The 22927-nt window shown below is 29.6% G+C and overlaps 1 protein-coding gene across 1 annotated transcript; it reads left to right on the top strand.

Annotated features, from left to right (window-relative positions):
• Window positions 1-15596: 15596 nt before the first annotated feature.
• Window positions 15597-21775, top strand: LOC114383405 (endoglucanase 11-like). The gene is made up of 5 exons (XM_028343079.1): window positions 15597-15955; window positions 16083-16295; window positions 16554-16754; window positions 17148-17402; window positions 20944-21775. Exons 1-5 carry the CDS (start codon window positions 15710-15712, stop codon window positions 21610-21612), a joined length of 1584 nt encoding a protein of 527 aa, XP_028198880.1. The 5' UTR covers window positions 15597-15709; the 3' UTR covers window positions 21613-21775.
• The last annotated feature ends 1152 nt before the right edge of the window (window positions 21776-22927 follow it).

The following is a 22927-nucleotide window of genomic DNA, read 5'->3' as shown; positions in this document are numbered from 1 at the left end:
GACTTTGGGTTGGAGTGTCCTATTTGCCACACCCATCAGGAGTCTATCATCCATGCCATGCGTGATTGATTCGCGTGTGGCATCAGGAGTCTTATGGAATCACAGTGGTACTTAATATATGGGTTCATGACCAGGATAGAAAGTTCTTTTATTCTTAAAGCAAATTCAAAGTAAAGTCCTACATCCAAATTAAATATATGAGAAAATAACTCATAAACCAATTAAATATATAAAAAATAACTCATAAACTTCAATCTTAATATTTCTGTCAATTCTTCATTATTCAAGGCTCACTTAACATATTCTTAACACTATTAATTTAATTTAGACTGAAATTGAACAAATTTAATTGAATTTTAAATAAACTAAAAAATCAAATTAAACTTTAAAATAAATTAGAAAACTAAAAAGTTAACTTATCCTTAATATGTAAGACAACTGATTCTCAATCAAACGTCATTATTGATTTTAATGCATTCTTTTAATTAAGGGTTAAGGTTTTAATTAAAATTAGATTGAATAGACATGAGGGGATCCAAATCCCCATGTTCATGAAAATAATTGTTTTAATTAAAATTTTCACCTGAATTCTCTCTGGTGATTTCATTAAAATTCTGTTTCTTTCTTCTTTTTATTATATAAATTATCTCTGTCTTGATTTTAATGTATCGAAACAGAATTATATATTGAGAGCTTTGTTAGGCATCTATCAATTTATATATTCATAAAGGCATATAAAATTCAAATCTAAATTCACCTTTGAAATTAGAGAGGATTGGTGATGTCATTCTGTATTGATAATTTATCCATTATTTTTTAAAAACATCATAATAAGATTAAAAAAAAAGTTTAACCTAGAAGATCCTGGCACATCTTGATAAGGATGGTGAAAGGTTCAATTATAGAATTATTAACGCATTAGGCAGCACCATAGTCCATATATTTAATAGTCTATCAAGATATAACTATAATCAACCATAGCTCCTAACCTCATCAAAAACTACAAATCCACACATTCTAACCCACACACACACACATATATATATATGAGAGTCCAAATAAAGTCAAATAAAATCCATAAAACAAAAAAAACTTACAAATGACAATCATTGCGTTAATGTTTCCATAATCATTTGTTAGAGGTTGCAAACTAAGAAAACAATGCTCAGTTGCTCTCAGATTGCCAGTGATGAACAAATGGAATGAGGAAATATATAATTTTGTAGGCAGTCAGTGATAATATAAGCAATTGGAAGAGTACATATGCAAATGAACCTCCAACTTTTGTAGGCAATTAATTCCAAAAGTGTTCGGAGAAGTGTGTTAATGCCAGCTACAAAGAGCAGAATTTGCATTACCATGCCTTGCCACCCTGGTTATATGACCAACCAAATCACAATTAGTAACAAGCAAATATGTGTTCCAAAAGCAAGATTTGTTTTACACGAGCAGAAATTAAGCACACATCACTTCTTCCCATGGCATGAACAATTAATGAAGGAATCATCAAACTTGTTCCCAGCTTCAATATATATAATTTTGAAATGATGGTAGGATAGCCTCACACTTCAGCTGCAAGACAAGGCATTCACAATGAGCCAACAAAGAGAATGAAAAGGAAACATTAACATCGACACAGTCTAAATTGCACCGCAAAAGTAGAACACGACAAGTGAAAACTCAAAACTACTTAAAGCAAATCAAACCATTGATTAAAATACAAGGAGTCAAGAACTTCATGCCAAATTTGTGTGTATCTTAGGCATAGATTTTTTCATGTTAAATTTTCATTTGACCTTGTTATGCCAAATTTTCACATAACGTATAAAGATGTTTGAGTACTAGTAGGTTCTGGAAGTAGCCTTAGGTGGGAATAGTAGAGCATTAACATCGGGTTGAAGCAAGCCACGGAGTAAGGGATGCATGACACTTTAAGGTTGATTGTGCTGGTAGATATCATAAAATGTAACCCTGCACCAAATTTGTATATATTGTATGAGATGCGTCATCAAAGAATTCAGGATTAATTGCACAAAAGTATACAATAGGGGCTCAATAAATCAGGAAGAGACAATTCTGCCTGTGAAAATCAAAACCAATAACTAGACAGAGTAAGTAGAGAAGACAATGATATACAGATCTAGATAGATCAGTAAGAAGAACAAAAGTTAAGTGTATAGATTGAGTAAGTGTTCTATTTGCCTAGAAGGCCAAAGACAAAATTATCTACTATCACTGGTCAATTGAAATTATCTTCAATACAAGCAACATGATCAACTTACTGGTCTATTGAGCCTCTATGCATTCTCTTTCTAGCTAGAATAGACCTCTATTGTGCATTTAATCCTAAATTCTTTAACTACACATCTCACATGAATATATAAAAATTTGGTGTAAGGTTACCTTTTATGACATCTACTAGGAACAACCAACCAAAAATTATACTGATTTTCTCTTGTCATGGCTCTCTTCAATATAAATGTTCCACTACCTCCAAAGCAATGAACTTCTCCTAATCACAATTAACTCATTTGGTTCCGGCATCAAATTGGCTTATGTCATGATATTCTACATTTTCTCCACCTCCAAAATCAAGGTGATCTTTATATGTACTCGACAATTCTATAAGGTATAGACACCTCTGCAAACCTTAGGTTTTCAAACATGCCGTAAGCAAAATGACATATCAATAAGTCGGTGTGTCTGTTCGTTGGCATGTCAACCATGCTTTGAGCTTAATGGTGTGTTAGTGAGTCAGAGTGTTGGCATATCAAACACTTCACTTGTCAAACATGTTTTGAACATAAAAGGTGTGTTGATGAGTTAGTGTCTTGAACACTTTTTAAATAATTAAACACTTGTAAAGCATGTTGAATATGTGCGGGACCCTGGTCCAATAAAAAAAAGTTTTTTTTACTTAGATTTTGTTTGAACACAAGTCAAGAAAGTGAGTTAACACTTACTCTCAACAAAATACTTATAAATGGATCCTATCATATCTTTGAAGAAGTTAACTTATAATATATTATAAGATATTGTGAAACTTGACATTTTGTAAGACTCATTATCATAGAACTTAACATATTATTTTAACTTTTAAAAAATATGATACATCTTTTTATCTTTGAATTTTATTTTTTAAAAGATTATAATGTGAAATAATCCCTTAATATTCTTTTTGTTTTCTTTATCCACAAAACTTAATATCCTTTTTGAGTCATTATCATATGGATAAGAACAAATAATTTTAAATATGAAAGACTAAAAATAAATTTAATCTAAATTTAAGGAACTAAAATTATATTTAAGCCACAAATTTATACTAACAGTGTATATAAATTATTTTAAAAAAATCATCCAAACAAATTAAAAAATTAGACTTAAATTTGGCCAAAAGTATATTTTGCTTTAAAAAATGTATTCAAAAGTCAAATTCTTCCATTAATTTGTCTCACTTACATCTTAAATAAACATACGAAAAATTATATTAACATATTTGGTTATGTGACTGAAAACCTTCAAACAAATATTCATTTAGAGTATTTAATCATGTTTACTATTAACTCATTGACAAGTGCATCAAAATGTCTCAAGTAATAAAGTAAAAACAAAAATTCAAGTGTCGAATTCAGATGGATTGTTTTGATCATCAGAATTATGCTTATCAAATTTTTTCAAACAATTGATGAATAGAATTAAAGATTTTGAGAGATGGAAAATTAAAAGTAAATTGACATAAAATTAAATGAATTATCTAACACGTGAAAGGGAAAGAAAAACAAACACTTTGGGTCGATGAAGCGATGGTTGATTCAGAATATAGATGTGTTGGGACCTAACCTACCAAAACTACTCTCAATGTAATATTAATAATTTTTCTCTATTTAATATTATTTCAATTATCACTTACATCTACTCATATATCTAATCATGATCCCTCAAGTTAAAGAGTCTAATTTATCTTGTCAGTCTCCTAATCTCTTAAAAGAATCAACTAGTTAAATTGCATTATAAACATAGATTCATAAAACAAACAATGTCATTTTATCCCTAGAGAAGAGGGTAGAGGATAATGGAGATGGAGGGAAGGAATAACTCCTAAAGGTTGATTTCTCCTATTCTTGCATGAACCCTAGCCTTTGCTCTTTGTGGGAAACTCTAATTTCATGAATATTCTCTCGAATGGTTCAATGAATGCTTTTTCCCTTCTTTCTACCCTTTCAAAGGTGCAGTTTGCTTAGATTTTATGTGACCTCGCACTAGGCGCTAAGTGTGGAGTAAGTGATCACATGCTTAGCACACGAGACTCACGCTAAGTGTGTCATCACGTGATATCAGGCTTGTCCATGTGACTTTGTCATGTTAAGCGCATGTGACGCGCTGAGCGAGCATCTCTATATCTTCAACTTCTCTCTCAAGTTTTACTCTATGTTTCTATAGCAATTATAGCACCAGAGAACTATAAATTTATCAGATTAATCACATATTGGACAAAAAGTTAAATGATATTAAAATTCAAATTTTTCACACAAAAAGAAACAATAATAGAGAAAATCTAACAATTTTTTATATGACTTAATCACAAAATATATCTATGCACAACATATATCATTTATTAATTTTTTTTTCTTTCATTAAAGATATTTTCTAACTAATAGTTGAAGAGTAATTATTTTTGAAATGGAGATATTAGTTTTTTCAACAAGAAATGTAGAGATCATTGAAGTATATTTTATTTTTCTCAATGATAACTGATATGCATAAGTAGATTATGTAATTAAAACATATAAGAATTAACAATGTTCTGTCATTTTATTGCTTCTTTTTGTGTGAATCATTAGAATTCTGACATCCTTTGAGTTTTTGTGCAGTAGGTACCTTAAACGGTTAATTCATACTATTTTGGTGATTTTTATTTTATAGAAATGCAGGAAATGGATAGGAAGAGAAGTTGAAGCATGAGAATTCGCGTTTAGTGCGCCAGGTTTGCTTAGTGCAAAGAAGCAGTCTGAAGAATCTGAAGTCATGTGAAGGTGCGCTTAGCGCCCAGCCACTTACTCACACTTAGCGTGCAGACACCCTCAGCGTAGAATCTCAGCTCGTAATGGTTTTTAAGTGAAAAAAACATAAAGAAGAAAGGGTGTTCGTGTTTAGACAAGAACAGAACCTTAGAGCTTGAGTTAGGAGAAGAAGACAATCTTTGGGAGTCAATCCTCTTCCACGGATTCATCTTCATTCCTAGTCCCTTCATATTTTATACTTTTTTGTATAGTTAAATTTTTGATGATTGTATAAAATTTTATAATGTTGAAGTCTATACCATGTGGAATTTTCTCCACAATTATTAAAAATTTTGGATTTTGAAATCTGTAAACTAAAATATCGAATTTCAGTCATGAACTTTCCTAATTGCCAAAGATCTCGTTTTGGACCACTTGTACATGTGATGATAGGGTTGCATTGGCCTACACATACACATCGATAGAACTTTAAAATTGTGCTACGAAATGCACCGACTGATATATATATATATATATATATATATATATATATATATATATATATATATATATATATATATATATATCCCAAAGCTCTTCACAAAGTTGAGTCTGCCCGCAATTATTTTTTAAATATACCAACCCATTTAAAGGCAGGACGTGTGGACCAATTTTGAACCAAACCAAGTTCCGCACCGCCACTTTATAAACACGGTGAATTAATGAAGGCCTAATTTGATGTATAAACTTTCATTCTTCTATGGTTAATAACCAAAGAATCCCTATACCTATTCTAGGTTTCTAACTAGAAGCTAAAGTACACTTGATTTTGAAATTACGAAGACTTAGTCTCTGCTCTATAAAGTGACAATGAGGGGCTGGCCTACTTCACTCTGAAATCTGAATTGGTCCACATGTAAGAGTAAGACACTGTATTTATTTAATTATATATAAAGGAGTTGGGATATCTAAAAAATAATTGCGTGACAGGCACTAATATGAACTGTTTTCTGTTTTCGAAGATATAAAACAGTCGGTGAGCGAGTACCATAGCACATTTCTAATTAAGTTCTAGGCTAACATGATTTTAGCCTTTAGACTTACCCAATATGAACATGATCTCATAACATGTATTTGTGGTCCAAAACTATCTGTTTACCAAAAAAAGAAAACTTATCTGAGACTTCAAAATTCATTTTTTTATTGTACAGATTTTCGATTCAATACTTAAGCCTGGATATAACTACTTATATAAATAAAAGATTAATTTGTGTGTTTTAATATTTTTAGAAATTCTCTGATCTATTTTTTCTCTTCAAAAATTAAAATTTATAAATTGATTTTAATTTATAAAATAAATTTAGTCCATCTTCCTTATTTTCTTTGTTTGCAAGTGTGTATTAAAAACGTATGAAAAAAGTGTGTATTAAAAGTTTATTCGATTTGGAAAAAAAATTTGTTGAAAAAGAGGTTAATTTTGTAGAAGATGTAGACTACTCATCCCTATAGGGTTTTTCATAAAAGAAAGGAGGAGAGGGAGGGGGTTAAAATCAGTATCTTATTATTATACAAAGAAAACAATTAATATTTTAATTTTTATCATGCTTGATAATGTGTGTGTGCAACTGACTTGTTATCAGTAAAGTCTCGTGCACTAAACTATTAACTTAATTTATTTATTCAGAGTAAATTAAGTCTCCATATTAAGACTTAAGTTACGCCATTTACACGTAGTTGAGATGTTCCGAAATCTATAGTAAGTTAATTTATTTGTTCAGTGGAAAGTCTTCATATCAAGAAACTTAGACGTAGTTGAGATTACCAAAACAGAATGTAGTTCGTATCAGAACAGCTGTCACCAGTAATAAGGGGATAATTACGTAAAGAATATTGTCATGATTCATGGTGCAAGCTTAAGGGGGCTTATTTATGGTTACGTAGTTTATATCTTGCACTATTTAATACATTAATAAGAAATTGTATTTAAGTATCAAAACAACTGAGAAAATGTAGTTGTATTATTTTTATTTTTTTTTACAAAAAGTTGTCTGGTTAAAAAAAAAAAAGATATGAAGAGAAGAAAAAATATATAATAAGATAAAGAATTTTTCTCTGTTGCATAATAAGATAAAGAATGTAATAAATAATTAAAAATATTATAGAAGTTAATAGACCTTTTCAACTTTAAGTTCCTTTCGCAATATTGGTTATTTTACACTTATAATTTGGTGTTTTTTCTCCAATAATTCTCTCCATTTCTCAGATTCTAGCTAGTTAAAAGTTTTTTATTTCTTTTTTATTTCTACCTTTTCTCTTAAATATTTAAAAACCAGGATTTTGTTTGAATAATACATTTGATTAGTTTACATTATTAATGACTATATATATATATGGTGTTTGGCTAAGAAATTTTATTACTTATTTGATGTATGCTTTATTTGTATCTTTATCATATTATGAAAATTAATTCATTATTAACAAATAAAGACTCACAAAAGAAAAAATAAAAGAAATCGCAATTCCCATTCTTTTTCTAGATTTGTTAGTTATTTTTTTCATTTTTTTATTTTTTTCATTTTTTTTATTTTTTTAATAATTGGTTTGTAGGCCAACCTATTTAATCGAAAGCTGTACTGCTTATGCAAGACAGATGCAAGACAAAAAATGAAGTCCATTTTTTTCAGTTTAATTAGCTTGTTAAAAATGAGAGTCAATAATGCAGACAAACTTCGAACTTTAAACAGGTTGGAATGACCCCTTTTCATAACTCTATTGGAGGGTAGAGACTAAGGCCACGTTTAGTACACGTATTTTCATATTTTCGTATCCAACATTTGACTCTAGCCAATTTAATTTTTTTACTAAAAAATAATCCAAATATTTAATCATAAAGAATAATATTTTTAAAAGCATATAATTATATATGAAGATTTTTTTTGGTAAAGAATTATGTATGAAGATTAAAGAAGCACGCACTTATAATTTTAATTAACAATATTGTATTCTTTTTGTTATCATATGAACCGGTCAGTAGCTAATATAATTTAATTAGATTTTAATCCAATACTAAATTTAATTAAACAAAACCTAATAATACTTTTTAATTAAGATATTATTATATGTATAATTATAATGATGATCGGCATATTTTCCCACAAATTAAAACAGATTTACCTGAGTACTTGTGCAAAAAATAACTGATGACGTGGGGGGATAATTCTAAATTCTAATAACCTCTTAATTAGTTTTTTTATACTGATGGAAACTTTTTTTTCATGTAACTGCATAAAACAAGCACAAGGAAAACATACAAAAAAAAAAGGCACAGATTATTATGATGGAAAATTAAATTTCTTTGGTGGTCAAAGAAAAAGATAAACAAATATGGTAAGTGTTTTAGGTATATTTTATTTTGTATATTTTATTATTTTTCTTTCTTTCTTTCTCAGCTTGTCAACCCTTTCACTCTCAATTTCAACTCTATGAAACCTTCACAGCACCATGGTCAAGAAGCAAGCAAAAGCTTCAATCTTCCAACCCCAAACCATCAAAGACAGATCACACTCACAGTCAAACAACCAAAATCCCAATCCCTTTCAAGCATCTTCCTTCCAATGACACCTATCTGTTCCACCCTATTTTTGTGATTTTATGTTCCCAGTAAGGCTCCTAGACCATCAAAGATTAAGTTCACGGTGGTGGCACTACCGCAGAAGTAGCACGTCGGCAAGTCCAAGCACCAGAGTATGGTGGTTGTGGTGGTGTTGTGGCGGAGGCCAATGGTGGCCGTGTTTAATATCAGCAGCGTCTACTCTCGGCCTTCCAAATTCATCATAAGGGATCCCTTTGTATGGCACAATAGTAATTCTATATAAATAATTAAAATAATGATAATATAAAGAATTATAAATATAGGAAATACTTACCGCAATCGGTTACATTTTCTATGTGCATCATATTCACAAAATATTTGTCCACCATAACCTGTACCAAAAAACAAAAACAATGTAATGATTTAATATACAGACAACTATAAATTTTATTTACACGTTATTTAATCATAAATTAATAATAATAAAGTAAATTTGTTGATTTTTAATAATTATTTAAAAAATTATATCTATCCTAATTCCAGATTAGTTAATAGTGTAATTTCTTTTGTACTAACAAAATGTATAAATTAAACTCGTGATTTATTAGGTCAAATAATCAACAGACTGGTGCATGTCATGATCTGGGGGGGAAAAGAACCACGGTTCTAAGAAAACTGAAATTGATTCACGTTTTCTTTGTAAGCCTTCTTCAGTTCTTCTACTCAATATGTGATGCCACATGTGATGTTTAATGGGCTGATGCAAACCAAACATTCGAAGGAACAATGACAGCAGTGTGGGTTTGAGATTTGGATCTTGCATCGATCATGGAATATATTTTGTCGGTGCATGTCCAGAAGCTAAATTAACTATCGTATAAAGAAAATATCATATATGTAATTTCCTTAACTCAGTCCTGTCTTAATCAAGGTGAAGTTAAATCTTTCGGCTTAGTTTGTTTTTTTTTTTTTTTTGGTAAAGGGTAAGACAAGAAAAATGTTAGTACAAGGAACAGGTTTAAATGTGCATTCGTAAAGGATTAGATAGTTGAGATTTTTAATGAGTTTCTTATTATTATATATAGAGAGTACATAACATAAGACTCTTATGGGTAAGAAAAAAAATATGATGGTAAATGAGAATTTTAAATCTAGAATATTAAATAGTATTGAATGATTATATTAAGATAAAAATTAAATTTTAATCTCTTATCTATATTGTTTCAGTTTGATGATCACTTATATTTTAAAAAATTTACTTTGATTCTCTAAAGAATTTCCATCAGAATAATTAGTTCTTTCATTATTTTATCATACTAATTTGGTTTACTTAAAGACACATGACAAACTATAAAAAAAAAATGTCACATTATAAAATGGGTGATTCAAGTAAGATATGAAGAGATCAGAAATAATGATGGATGGGAAGCGAATTAAATGTCATCTTAAAAAGGCTTACAAGGTGAGTTTTAAAATTGATTTGTTGTTCCAATTGGGGAAACTCATTGAACCCCTAGAGGTGAAGATAGTGGTCATGAACCATAAAGTGGAGGCACAATAATATATAAAGGTGCATGCAAAATCCTAGTTCCTACTAATAACTAGGACATAAAAGTCATTTTGCATGTGTCATGAAGACACTTAAAGTGACAACTAATGCACTTCACTAAAAATAAAAACAACAAAATGAGTTAATGTTAATGTTTGAAATAATTTAAAGGGTTATATACAATTTCAACAACAAAATAATTTAATGTTAGAAAAAAAATATTTATTTTGTGTGCCTTTATGATCTCTCAGAAAATTAACAATTATTTTTAATGAGGCGTTATTTTGTATATTAATACTATGATAAAAAAAAATTAACTTGAAAGACATGGATTCAAGGATTCTTTTTTCATTAAATTCAAAAATTAAAATGACCATGCTTATTACATTTAGAAACTGAGTTGAAAATTTCTTATGTCCTGTATATACATGCGCGTGTAAGATAATATGTTTTTTCATGCTTTCACATTTTATATTTTCTCTCGCATTTACTTTTATCTGAATAATATTTACTTTTATTTGAATAATATTTTCTTATGAAGGGATGAATTTTATTCTTCTAATATAAATCTGATAATTTTTTTATGTTTTTAATTTCAACTAAGTTTAACAACTAAAACTAAATATCAAAAACTAATTTGAAATATATATATATATATATATATATATATATATTCAACATTCAAGATTCAAATATACTTATGGCATATACATCATCTTATGCCTTTAATAATATCAACAAAATAGTTTAACATAATTTCTTATCTTTTTTAATCTATCATTTTTAATATATTTAGTTCTAATTTGAATTTATTTTTTAAAAATTTATCAATAATTAAAAATAATAATATATCACGACATAAACTATTTATCATAAATTAAAAATATAATTTATATGTCAAAAATATTTATTTATTACATATTATACTTGTAATATAATTTATATATTTAAAAATATTTATTGATTATAAATTATAAATTTTAGTTGTATGAAATAAACATTTATTTAGTATAATGCACATGCTAAAATATTAGTAAAATATTAAAATTAACTACTTTCTCCGAACTTAATTATAAGCAATAACTATTTTTTTACTCAAATATAAACAAAATTTCACAACTTTTATTTATTTAATGATACAACTCAAAAGCATCCTTCAATGAATTGAGATTCTATTATTAATGTCTATTTTTTATTCTTAATATCAAATTCTATTAAAAGACATTTTAAAAATAAAATTTAAATATAATTAAAAGATTTTAATAACATTAATTAACTTTTTTAATTAATGTAAACATTCATTAATTTTGTTTATATTTAAATCTGGAGGAATTACAGGATTCTATTTAGATTTTTTCCATATTAAAATCATTCGAAACTTACTCGATCTGTTCTCAGCTGTGCAAGTTAATTTGTACACCAGGGGTAATGCTGTTGACTTACTAGTTTTATTTTCAGGAACATGGCCAATAACCTTTTGAAATGCTATTATTATATTGCTTTTTATCAATTCGAGAGTAATTATTATGTTTCTCGTGCTGTTACCCCTAATCTTGAGTTGATTGGTGTAATTAAGAATCATCATGAGCTTCGTGTTTGTTCCAAGACATTTAATGCGCGTTCATTCTTATCTTTCCTTTCGGATTACGCGGGAATACATTGAATTTAACTTTATTTTTTTATTAATGAAAATTTAAGTTGTTAATTATTTGTTCTTCCGTTCTTAAACTATAGTATTAGTAGATGGTTAAAGTTAGTGTATCCTCATTAAAAAAATATTAATTGGTAGAGTATATTTTTGACTAAAATATTCCTTTTTAATCATGTTAGAACCACCATTACTAATTAATATTTCAATAGTAAAGAGTCCAGAGAGGCAGAGACTATGCTAGATGGACATTCTTATTGATGAATGATTAGTGTTATCGGCTTGGTACATGTGCCTATCTTAGACAGCAATAAAAATTTCAGGCATGACTAATTGTAAACAAAGATATAATTGGAAAAAAAAAGATAAATTTAATCTTAGATTCATAAAATATCAATAGTTTTATAATAATACTAAAATGCTAAAATGTCTATAGTTTAGGAACAAAAATGCATTGAGTATTATTTTAAATTACTTCCTCCATCTCATATTTTTAGTTGTTTAATTAAGGTTAATGCACATAAAATTAAGCAATATAATACTTAATAAATAAAAATATTGTTATATTTTTTTATTAAAATATTCTTATTTAATGCTATCTTATCTTTGATACATACATTAGTAGTAGTGAGTAGTATTAAATAAGAGTATACTAGTATATGAGGAAAAAAAAAATAGACTTTGAAATTTCAAAACAGTAAATTATTTTGGAAATGAAAAATAGAAAGTTAAAACAACTAAATTCATAAACTCTAAAATCATTTGACTTAATCTAATAATTTTTATGAGAGTTTTTTAAGAGACATATATTTAAGACAATGGCTTACATTCTAACACCAAAAACAATCTTGGGAATTAATCCTTCATTCAAATCTGATCAAAATATACCCTTTATCTTTCTTATGAATTGGATAGACAACTCATTAACTTTTTTTTATGAATAGACAACTCATTATCTAATCTTGCTTGTAAATAAAATCACTCATTGCCTAATAACCTTTATTCAAATGACTTCGAAAATCAATCTTCTCCCACACTCGAACACCTCCTAGTGAAACAAATTAATATCCTTCCACTACAACGAAGTTGATCTAAAGGAGTCACCATCCAACTATATGCAATTTAATATGTATATACAACTTTAAGAACTTCAAGCCACAACCCTTTTTTTTTCAACCAAAAAATTGCCACCTTGCTTTCCAATTAAGTTTTAAATTGAACCAAGAGAGATTTTTAATCCCAAGACCACCCTTGCACTCTTCTTTATACTCATCTTCACTTTTAATCCAAGAAATTTTCCTCTTTTTCTTTGTTCTACCCTGTAGAATTTTTTAGCTAAACAATTTTTTAAAAAACTTTCACTGGTAATTTTAAAAAAAGGACAAAAAATAGAGATAATTTAACATTAACATAGATATTATCTATTCATCCGTTGATGGAGTTACTAACAAAAAATAATGGAAGACTTAATTGGTGACAAAATATAATTTTAGAGACATTTTGTAATTTTTTGCCTTTCAAAAACTAACTTGTTGGCACCTCACAGTTCCAAAGACAAATTTAGTAACTTACTCTTTAACTTTTTTCTTATAATGTAGAGTTAAAAAAACAAAAGAAAATAACTGGTTAATCTCTTAGTGATGGCAATAATTACTACAATATCGTTATAGACTATAGTTAAAGTTGTTTGTGATTTTGTTCCTCTCTCCTTCGTTGTTGTATCGTATTGCAGACTATATAAGGTGCGCAAAAAGACGGGGCAAAGTTCTCATAGACTCATACTCATGTAGAAACATAGTGTATAAAAGAAACTAACATGGTTATAATCATTATCATATCATTAGTGAATCCTTGCCGATCATATGATATAAAAAAAACTTGGAGCAAAAGAAAAAGAGGGAAGAGCTAAAGGACCAACATATATTAATAATGATTAAATAACATATTGTATGTGGATGAAACTTGCGTCGCAAACACGGGCACGCGCACCATACCCTCCTTGCTTCTTCCAAAATAATTTTCAAACTTCTAGTTTTTGCCTGAACCAATGCCTGCCAAACATTATCTCTTAATAGCAGGCAAATCGCTTTTGATATAAGAAATTGACCAACTTTAGCCATAAAAGAACCATTTTTTGCTCAGCTTAAAATTTGTGCACATTGGCATGCGTTAACTATTTACAAAGATAAGGAATAGACCACCCTCTGCATGCACAATGTAACATTTATGGAGCCTACTTAGCAACCCTTCCTAGCTTGGCATCCTCCAAACTAGACTCCAATTAGTTTACGAGTTTTCTAATTTACAACTTCCATGCTGTGCCAAATACAGCCATGCATATTACAAATATGCCATTTAGATAGTTATATAATACCTGTTCTACAAGAACTTTAAATTAAAATTAACGTAGGCACTAAAATTCCCATTAAAGATGTGTGTATCAGGTGAGAGAGATGGATCCTCTCAACGGATCTTTTTTATATAATAATAAATCCACAATACTTTTGTTGTTCAATTTTATTTTAAAAGTTAATTGCACTTTTAATTTTTTTATGAATTTAAGGATTTTTTTTATCTTCTGAAAATATTCTTCTACCGAAAGCAAGTCGTAGAGATTTAAACAATTCAAACTCTGGAGTTGGTACAGTAACGATAGGTTTTGTAAATTCGATTTCTCATGACAAAATAAAACAAAGAGAATTGAATAATTCATTTATTATTATTGCAGATGCATCCATTAATGCCATTACAACATTGAATAATCAAAATAACTTTTTTTATTGGTTTAATTATCCAAAGGAGTTAAAAATTTTAATGGCATGAACTTTTAAAAATTAAAATGTAGACTTCAGAAACTAAAAAAATTACTTATTAAATTTTAAGGACTAAAAAATCTATTTATTAACTATAGGAATTAAAAAGAGGATAAATTTAAAAACTATGGACTAAATGAGTGATTAAATTTTTTTTATTTCATGTCTTTGAATTTAATTATTTTGTAGAAATATTAAATAAATACATTTTGCATTTAATATATTAAAAAAATAACGCTTAATATTTTAAGTAATATAATATATTTAATAAAATGTATTGAATGCTTTTGATCTGTACCTTGAACACTTTTACCCAGTTATTAAAGATTGAATAATGAAACTTCTGAAAATATATTAGTTAAAAAATGCTAAAATTTGAAATTAAATTTTATAAATTTATTTAGAATGTAGTGATAATAATTTTTTACACGGTCATTTATTCATAAATTATTAAATTAATAGGTTTGTTAATTTTTATTATGAATATTTTAAAAGTTACACATAAAATGAATTTTTTATTGATTGAGAGTACATAAAACACAATATTTATTATATAAAAGAAGTATGTAATATTTCTTTAAATAATTAAAATCATCTAATAGAAACTATTAAATAGAAGTAATTAATATTTTGACTTAATAGCATCATCTTTTAATTAAATTGTTATTATTATTGTTGTTGTAACTGATGAAAAGAGTTGTAAGCTACACATGCAAGGTTCCTGCAATAAGTCACAAGGAAAAAACGGTTCTTGTATTAAATGGAGAGAATAGGTGCCTTGAAATTACAGTGGAATTTTAACACGAGTCAACATAGCAGGGTGTTTTCCTTATTTGGCACACAGATGGACATCCAAGTGATGCAAAATTCACCCTTGTGTGAAAGAAAACAAGTAAAAGTGGTGAGGTGAGTTTCACGTTCTCTCATTTTGTGGGGCTCTCCCCCAAAATGATCCCAGCCTATTTTAGATATATCTTAGGCACATCTCAGGCTTTTAAAAGACAATTCAAACCCTCCACTTGTGGTGGTGTGGTGAGACTTCACTTATTCTTTTTTCTTCCAATTTCCCTTCACTCCTAAAAACTTTTTTAGGAGGGAAGGGGGGCAATGGAACCACATAAGAAACACCATTTTGGAACCTCCAACGTCCCCATGCTAGTACAACATTGTTGTCTTATTAGCATCTTCATCTTCACCTTCTTCACTGCCACCACCACCCAAGCTTTTGATTATGCTGATGCCCTTTCAAAGAGTCTTCTCTACTTTGAAGCACAACGCTCTGGGAGGATACCCTATAATCAGCGTGTCACTTGGCGTGACCATTCCGGCCTCACTGATGGCCTAGAAGAAGGGGTAGGTCCAAATTCTCAATAATACCCACATGAGCCAACTCATCAAATTCTTGTCTTTTGCTCTCTTGGTATGTCAATTCCCTTTCAAAATCAAAACTTTTTTTTTTCTTTCTTTTTGGTTTGTGTAGGTGGACTTGGTGGGAGGGTATTATGATGCAGGGGATCATGTGAAATTCGGTTTACCAATGGCATTCACCATCACAATGCTCTCATGGAGTGCCATAGAGTATAGGCAACAAATTGAAGATGCAGGTGAACTAGAACACACGTTGGAGGCAATCAAATGGGGCACTGATTATTTCATCAAAGCTCACACTAGCCCAAATGTCCTATGGGCTGAGGTACACTAACTACAAGAAATTTCAAGAGTTTTAATTGGTGTTGTTCTCGAGAAGACCTTTCTCAATGTGTCCAAATTCATTCCACTGTTAGTATTGAATTAAAAAATTAAGTGTACCAAAAACTTAGATTTCTCTGGCTACCATAGCAAATTTCTAATTCAATCAATCCAATTCGTTATTCTCTCCAGTTTAATTACTTAGAGGCATTGGTTGAAGAGATTGAATGAATTCTCAAATTAATGAGATCCTTTTTTTCAGGTGGGTGATGGTGACACTGATCATTATTGTTGGCAACGTCCAGAGGATATGACAACTTCACGGCGAGCATTTAAGATAGATGAGAACAATCCTGGTTCAGATCTGGCCGGAGAGACTGCAGCAGCCATGGCAGCTGCTTCCGTTGTGTTCAGGAAAACCAATCCACATTACTCTCAGTTGCTTCTACACCATGCCCTGCAGGTGAGTCATTAGCCAATGCTTTGTGTCCTAATTAAAAGTGTGATTGATTGTGCTTTTTTTTATTGGCTTTGACAAGCTGCATGATAGTAATTGTTTGTAGTAGTAACTTTTATGTGACAATCTCAATTTCAAAACTAATAATTGGACTGAGTGAGATTTTATTTGAAAAGTATATGAGAAATTAAGACTTATTAATGGGCTTTTGCTAAGATATTGATTGAGAAATTGATAAATAGAAAAATTTAAATTAAAAGAATAAAGATCACAATTAAATGGACTATTACACTTTCTAATGTTTTTTTTTTCTTTAATGGGGTTTTGTCTTTAGACATTTATTAGTATTTTTAAAGAAGTATTGTGGGAATGAAAACATTTATTGTATGTGTTTTGTAGTTGTTTGAGTTCGGAGACAAGTATAGGGGAAATTATGATGCTAGTGTCGAAGTGGTAAAGAACTACTATGCGTCGGTGAGTGGATATATGGATGAGCTGTTGTGGGCTGCCACGTGGCTGTACAAGGCCACTAACAACAAAATGTATTTTGAGTATGTTATTTCCAATGCACATACCTTTGGTGGTACTGGTTGGTCCATTTCAGAATTCAGCTGGGACGTGAAATATGCTGGCCTTCAACTCATGGTCTCTAAGGTAAACTTTTCTTCATTTATTTTCATGAATAAATAATTTATTAGTTTTATTAAAAATATCAATTTAAAAAAATTCAAATCCATTATCTTTCTTTTTTTTCCTTCTACCTTCTTCCTTCATCCTTTTCCAGTTACTACACCCTCTTGTTCTAATAACATTTTGTTCCTAATAATGGCCTTCAAAGAGCTCAAGCCTCAAATATAGGATCCTTTAGCGTGTTTTCATTTTATTTGGGTTTCATTGTTTCAAACTCCTTTGATTTATTTTTTTTCTCCCATGTGAGTGGCTCTTTATCTAGATTTTGCTTTCCTAACCTGAAAATGATGGTGGGTTAAATCTTGGTACTTTATTTTAAAGGTCATTCATTCATGGAGTATGCACGAATTAAGGTATATTAATATACTAGTATTATTATCTAAGGGTATTAAAGACATAAAAATGAAAAAGTGTACCCAAGCACAAGGCCATGTGCAGTTAGTGCTTTAGCTTTGCAACACAGAGCAATTAAAGTGAAGTGCAGAGAGCCTTAAACACCTCAGTACACTCCCCCTCCTTTTTTTTTCCCTTTTAATAAATATTAGCAAATAAGTTATGAGGTAGGTATCCTTTCGTTGGCTAACATTTTTAGAAACTAGGTCACTATTTATTTTGTTAGGGATTAATCATTTGTTAAAAGTGGAAGAAAAAAGATAGAATGTTGAAGTGTTTCACATTTATAATATCGAAAAATTAAATGTTTATATACTTTTTAAGGAGTGTTAGTAATATTTTTTTTTGCTAATATTTCAAACACATTTTTCTTATTGGTTGAAAATCATGTGAGTTTCATTATTTTGAGAATGAGACCATTAAATGGAGAATGAGACTCACATATTTTGTAGTGAGTCTTTACATATGCATTGCATTAAAATGTCACGTTACTGTTTCCGTTAAAATACTAATGTGAGGTTAATAGATGAACTTTTCATGGAAAAAAATAGATAATCTAAAACTACATATCAAATTCATAAAAAGAAAAAAGTTGAGGGATGGAATTTGTGAGTTTTAGAACGATCTAAGTTCATTTAAAAAACGTCCAAAGTTTACATACGATACTTTTGACGCACCTTTTTTTGTGGTTGTTCATATTAAACTGCCCTTACAAATCTTAATTAGGCTTCATATTAAGTTTTTCATTTGTCGCAAGTCATTAGCCCAATATACATCTTTCTCTTTATGCCCATATGAATTATTATTTTAATCCATCAATTGATGTGTATTCCTAGCATTTATCAACTTAGAATAATCCCAAATAAGTCTCTATTTTATTTTAAATTTTATTTGGACCGTTTACAACTATAGTTTGAAAAAGTTTTAAAATTATAAATACGCAGATTTTTTTTTTCGTTTTAATAAACTTAAAATATATTTTAGATCTTAATATATTATATGTTTGATCTCTCATAAATTTTACAAACTCCCTAATATTTGAAAAGTTAAATATTTATTTCAAAAGAAAACCTCCCACCAAGTCCAATCATCCATCAAATCCTGAATGTATCCTAAGCATGTCTCTCCCCAATCACAATGCTACCTCTGTCAAAAACCAAACCCAACCGTTAATTCGCAAGTAATATAATACAAAATAAAACCCAAAACTTAATCAAGTTTTCAAACCTCAACAACAACCCTCTCAATTTCGGCAACTTCATCCTCAATGGCGATAACGACAACCTCCGGCCATCGCCCCTCCTCTCGTCAATCCTCACTCCCTTGTCTCCGGCCACCAGAGCCCGCCGCGTCCGTAGATTCCACGTCCTCACTCCAGTAATCAATGACAACGCCTCTTCCTCCACTGGTGGCGGCGATATCTCTCGTTCATCTCAACATCATTATTGTATTCCGCAACCTCCTTGACGAGAATCACATCCTTCATCCTATCGGCCTCGATCTTGAGATCAAGCATGAGCTTTTCCCTAACGGCGTCGATCCACTCGTTGCTGACGAGGAACTGTGGCTACGTAAGGTGCATTTGCGTGTCAGCATTAGTGAGCGGCGGTGGCAATGACGAGTCAAATTCGCGCGGCGCCGGAGATCGGCAATCTTTGGCAGCGTCGACGGAGGAGGTGACATTGACTCCCGCACTTCAAACAAGGCAACATGAAATTGTGAAGAGGCTTCTAATGGGTACTCTAACATCCGACTGTGGAAGATGAGTTCGTGTAGGGGGTGGAAGATGAGAGGGTAGAGGAAGAGGATTTTCAATATTTGATTTATTTATTTTTTATTTTAATTGATTTTGATGTTTTTTAAATGCCAATAAATTTAAGTTTGAGTTTGAAATAAATAACATGATTTTTCAACCACCATAAATCTTGAATCATTTAATTGATGATAAAAATTTACAAATAAAATACAAAATTTTTCAAATATAAAAAACAAAGACAAAGAAAAAAATTTATAAGAAATCAAATATAAAATTCAGGTATATATCAAAAATAAAAAACATATTTAAGTCTTTCTAATATTATTTCAACTTTTATAAATATCTTTTAGAATATATAAATATATACAAACTCGATGACCATATGCAAATTAACCCCAAATTTGCTTTACCAAAAAAAAACTAAACCCAAATTTAGTCTGATTAATTTGCGTCAAATCAGTTAAAAAACAGTTTAATCTAATCAAGTTCAAATTTAATTAAGTGGTTTAATTTTATAATTAGACCCGACCCTACCCATGTGTTGGCTTTTTTGGTGATGATAAGTATTACACTTTACAAAGTTTGATTTGGAGAGAGAAGAAAATGATTATGGATACGATGAACAAGCATGAAATCTATAAGAAGTCATGATTTACTTTGATTCAAATGTCAACAAGCAACTGGTGGGTGGAATAATAGTAGTAGTAGTTTAGATAGTATTTGGTAGTTAAGGGAATAAAAATAAAATAAATTGAATTGAATCATAGAAATCAATAACTACAAAATTCTCATATGTCTCCTTTATCAGAATAAGATTAGCAAGTAAGCAAGCTATATATGATATACAAAGACACGATAAATGTATGAGATCCGATATGTCGATACGATTACTTAAAGAATACATACGATGCGTGTAACACACACATAGATGTATACAAATTCATAAAACATAATAAATACATTATATAATTACAATTCTACAAATCTAAATTAAAAATATATTTCTTGGATATTATTAAAAAAAATAGAAAATTATAAAATTTCATTCCCTTCTTGAAATTATGTATAAAGAAAATAATTTTCATTTTTTATTTACTACCGGGACAATGTTTCTATATTATACATATTAAGTGTTTGAAGTAATTCATTGAATTTTTTAAAAATTTAGATAGATACATGAGGAAGTATCCAAAAGAGTGCGGTATAAAATATGTGGAATAAATTGAATTCTCCGTGCTAAGTCTGGATATATACTACATATATCCAAGAATATTGTATCCTATATGTATTCAACACGGATACGTGAAACAAATTGAAGTATATGTAATCTAACTACAGTTACATCTGTTTTTGCAGTTCTTAAGCGAAGAAAAACACAAGAAGCATAGGGATATACTTGAAGAATACAAATCAAAAGCAGAGTACTATATTTGCTCATGTCTCAACAAAAATAATGATAGCAATAACGTGGAACGAACCCCAGCTGGATTAATCTATGTCCGGCAGTGGAACAACATGCAATACGTTTCAACAGCAGCATTTCTGCTCTCAATATACTCTGATTTCCTTCAAAACACAAATCAAAAGCTAAATTGCCATGGCGGCACAGTGGACCATGAAGAAATTCTTAATTTTGCTAAGTCACAGGTTGATTACATTTTGGGGTCCAACCCAATGAACATGAGCTATTTAGTTGGGTATGGCCCTAACTACCCTAAAAGGGTGCACCATAGAGGGGCATCCATTGTGTCATACAAAAAGAATAAAGGGTTCATAGGGTGTACTCAAGGGTATGATAATTGGTATGGTAGCCAGGCACCTAATCCTAATGTTCTGGTTGGGGCTTTGGTTGGAGGGCCTGATGGGAAAGACAATTTTGAGGATCGAAGGAACAATTTTATGCAGACTGAGGCATGCACATATAATACTGCACCATTAGTTGGTGTTTTTGCAAAGTTCTTGCATATAGAAAACCAAAAACTGGTTCATGATTGCAATTCACTTTTGGTTGCCTCCTTTAAATAATACAGTGAATTAATACAGTATATGTTTCTCATAAGTCAAAAGCCAACTTTTTCAATTATTTTTTTCTCCTCATTGATGAGTGATTTATGGTTTGACTGAGATTTTCTGGCCCTAAAATGTACTCAATATAAACAACCATATCTATCCATTCAAATTGATGATATCAGCTTGATTTGATGATTTCTCTTTTTTTGTTGGATGCTTACATCCCGCTGAACAAATAAATGTTGCCAGTTAGGAAGATGGACCGTAATTCAAAAGCAATATTCAGTGAGGTAAGTATGAAATGGGTTTGGATGACACGTTTTCATTTCGGCTATGTTATTTACATTCCTCCTTTTTACTTTTTGCATTCCTGCCAGTTTTTTTTTTCTCTTTAAAACATATCCTTCATAAAAGCTAGTTTCCATAATATAGTTAATTTTTTATTATATGTGTTTGCTTTTTTATTTTAATAATTAGGTTTAATTGTATTTTTTAACCTCAATTTTTTAATTTTTTGTGAATATTACCCTAACAAATTAATTTGACGTATTTTACTTATGACTTTTAAGAAATTTGCAAATTTTATTCCTGTCATTTACTCCTGTCATTTGTCCACTAATAATTTGCAAATTTTTTATTCGCAAGTTTCTTAAAAGTTTGGAGTAAAATATATCATATTAATTTGTTGAAATAAAATTTGTCAAAAAACAAAAGTTAAAAAGTTAGAAATAAAAACCTAATAATTAAATAATTTGATAAATTGAAAATATGGGACGAAAACGTTAGACCAATAAAAATAAGTCTCAACATACTCATATATAATTATATGGCTGATACAGAATGACATAATTGAAATGAAATACATCCAAAAAATTCAAAGATTATGTGTGTTTTCTCTTCTTTGAAAGAGGGACCATATATATGCGCTCAACTAGATAAGAAAATTTGAAAACATACTTTAACTCAACTTAAAAAAAAAAACTATTAAACAAATGTATAAGGCCAAGATTAAATTATTATAGTCAGACTAGTGGTCTACAATTGATAATTAATCACTAAGTCTACCTTTGTTGGCTTCACCTTCTTGGTTTTCAGTGTAATTTTAATTGATAGCTTTTTATTTAGTTGTTGGTTGCATAATACAAGTTGTTATGAATTGAGCTTCAACTATCACTTAAATGGGGCAATTTATCATTAGTGGTAGTTCCCTTTGGAGAGTATGTTAATGAAACTTGTATTAGACTAAGTTTAGGCCTTAGTTTTTAAAGGCTAAGCCTATTTATGTAAAGTCTAATCTGATATGACATGTTCTCTTGTCTAATTCTGAGTA

This window comes from Glycine soja, chromosome 14, assembly GCF_004193775.1.
Source record: "Glycine soja cultivar W05 chromosome 14, ASM419377v2, whole genome shotgun sequence".
Taxonomy (NCBI): domain Eukaryota; kingdom Viridiplantae; phylum Streptophyta; class Magnoliopsida; order Fabales; family Fabaceae; genus Glycine; species Glycine soja.
The sequence above is the reverse complement of the archived record's forward strand: the minus strand, read 5'-3'. Positions and strand labels throughout refer to the sequence as shown.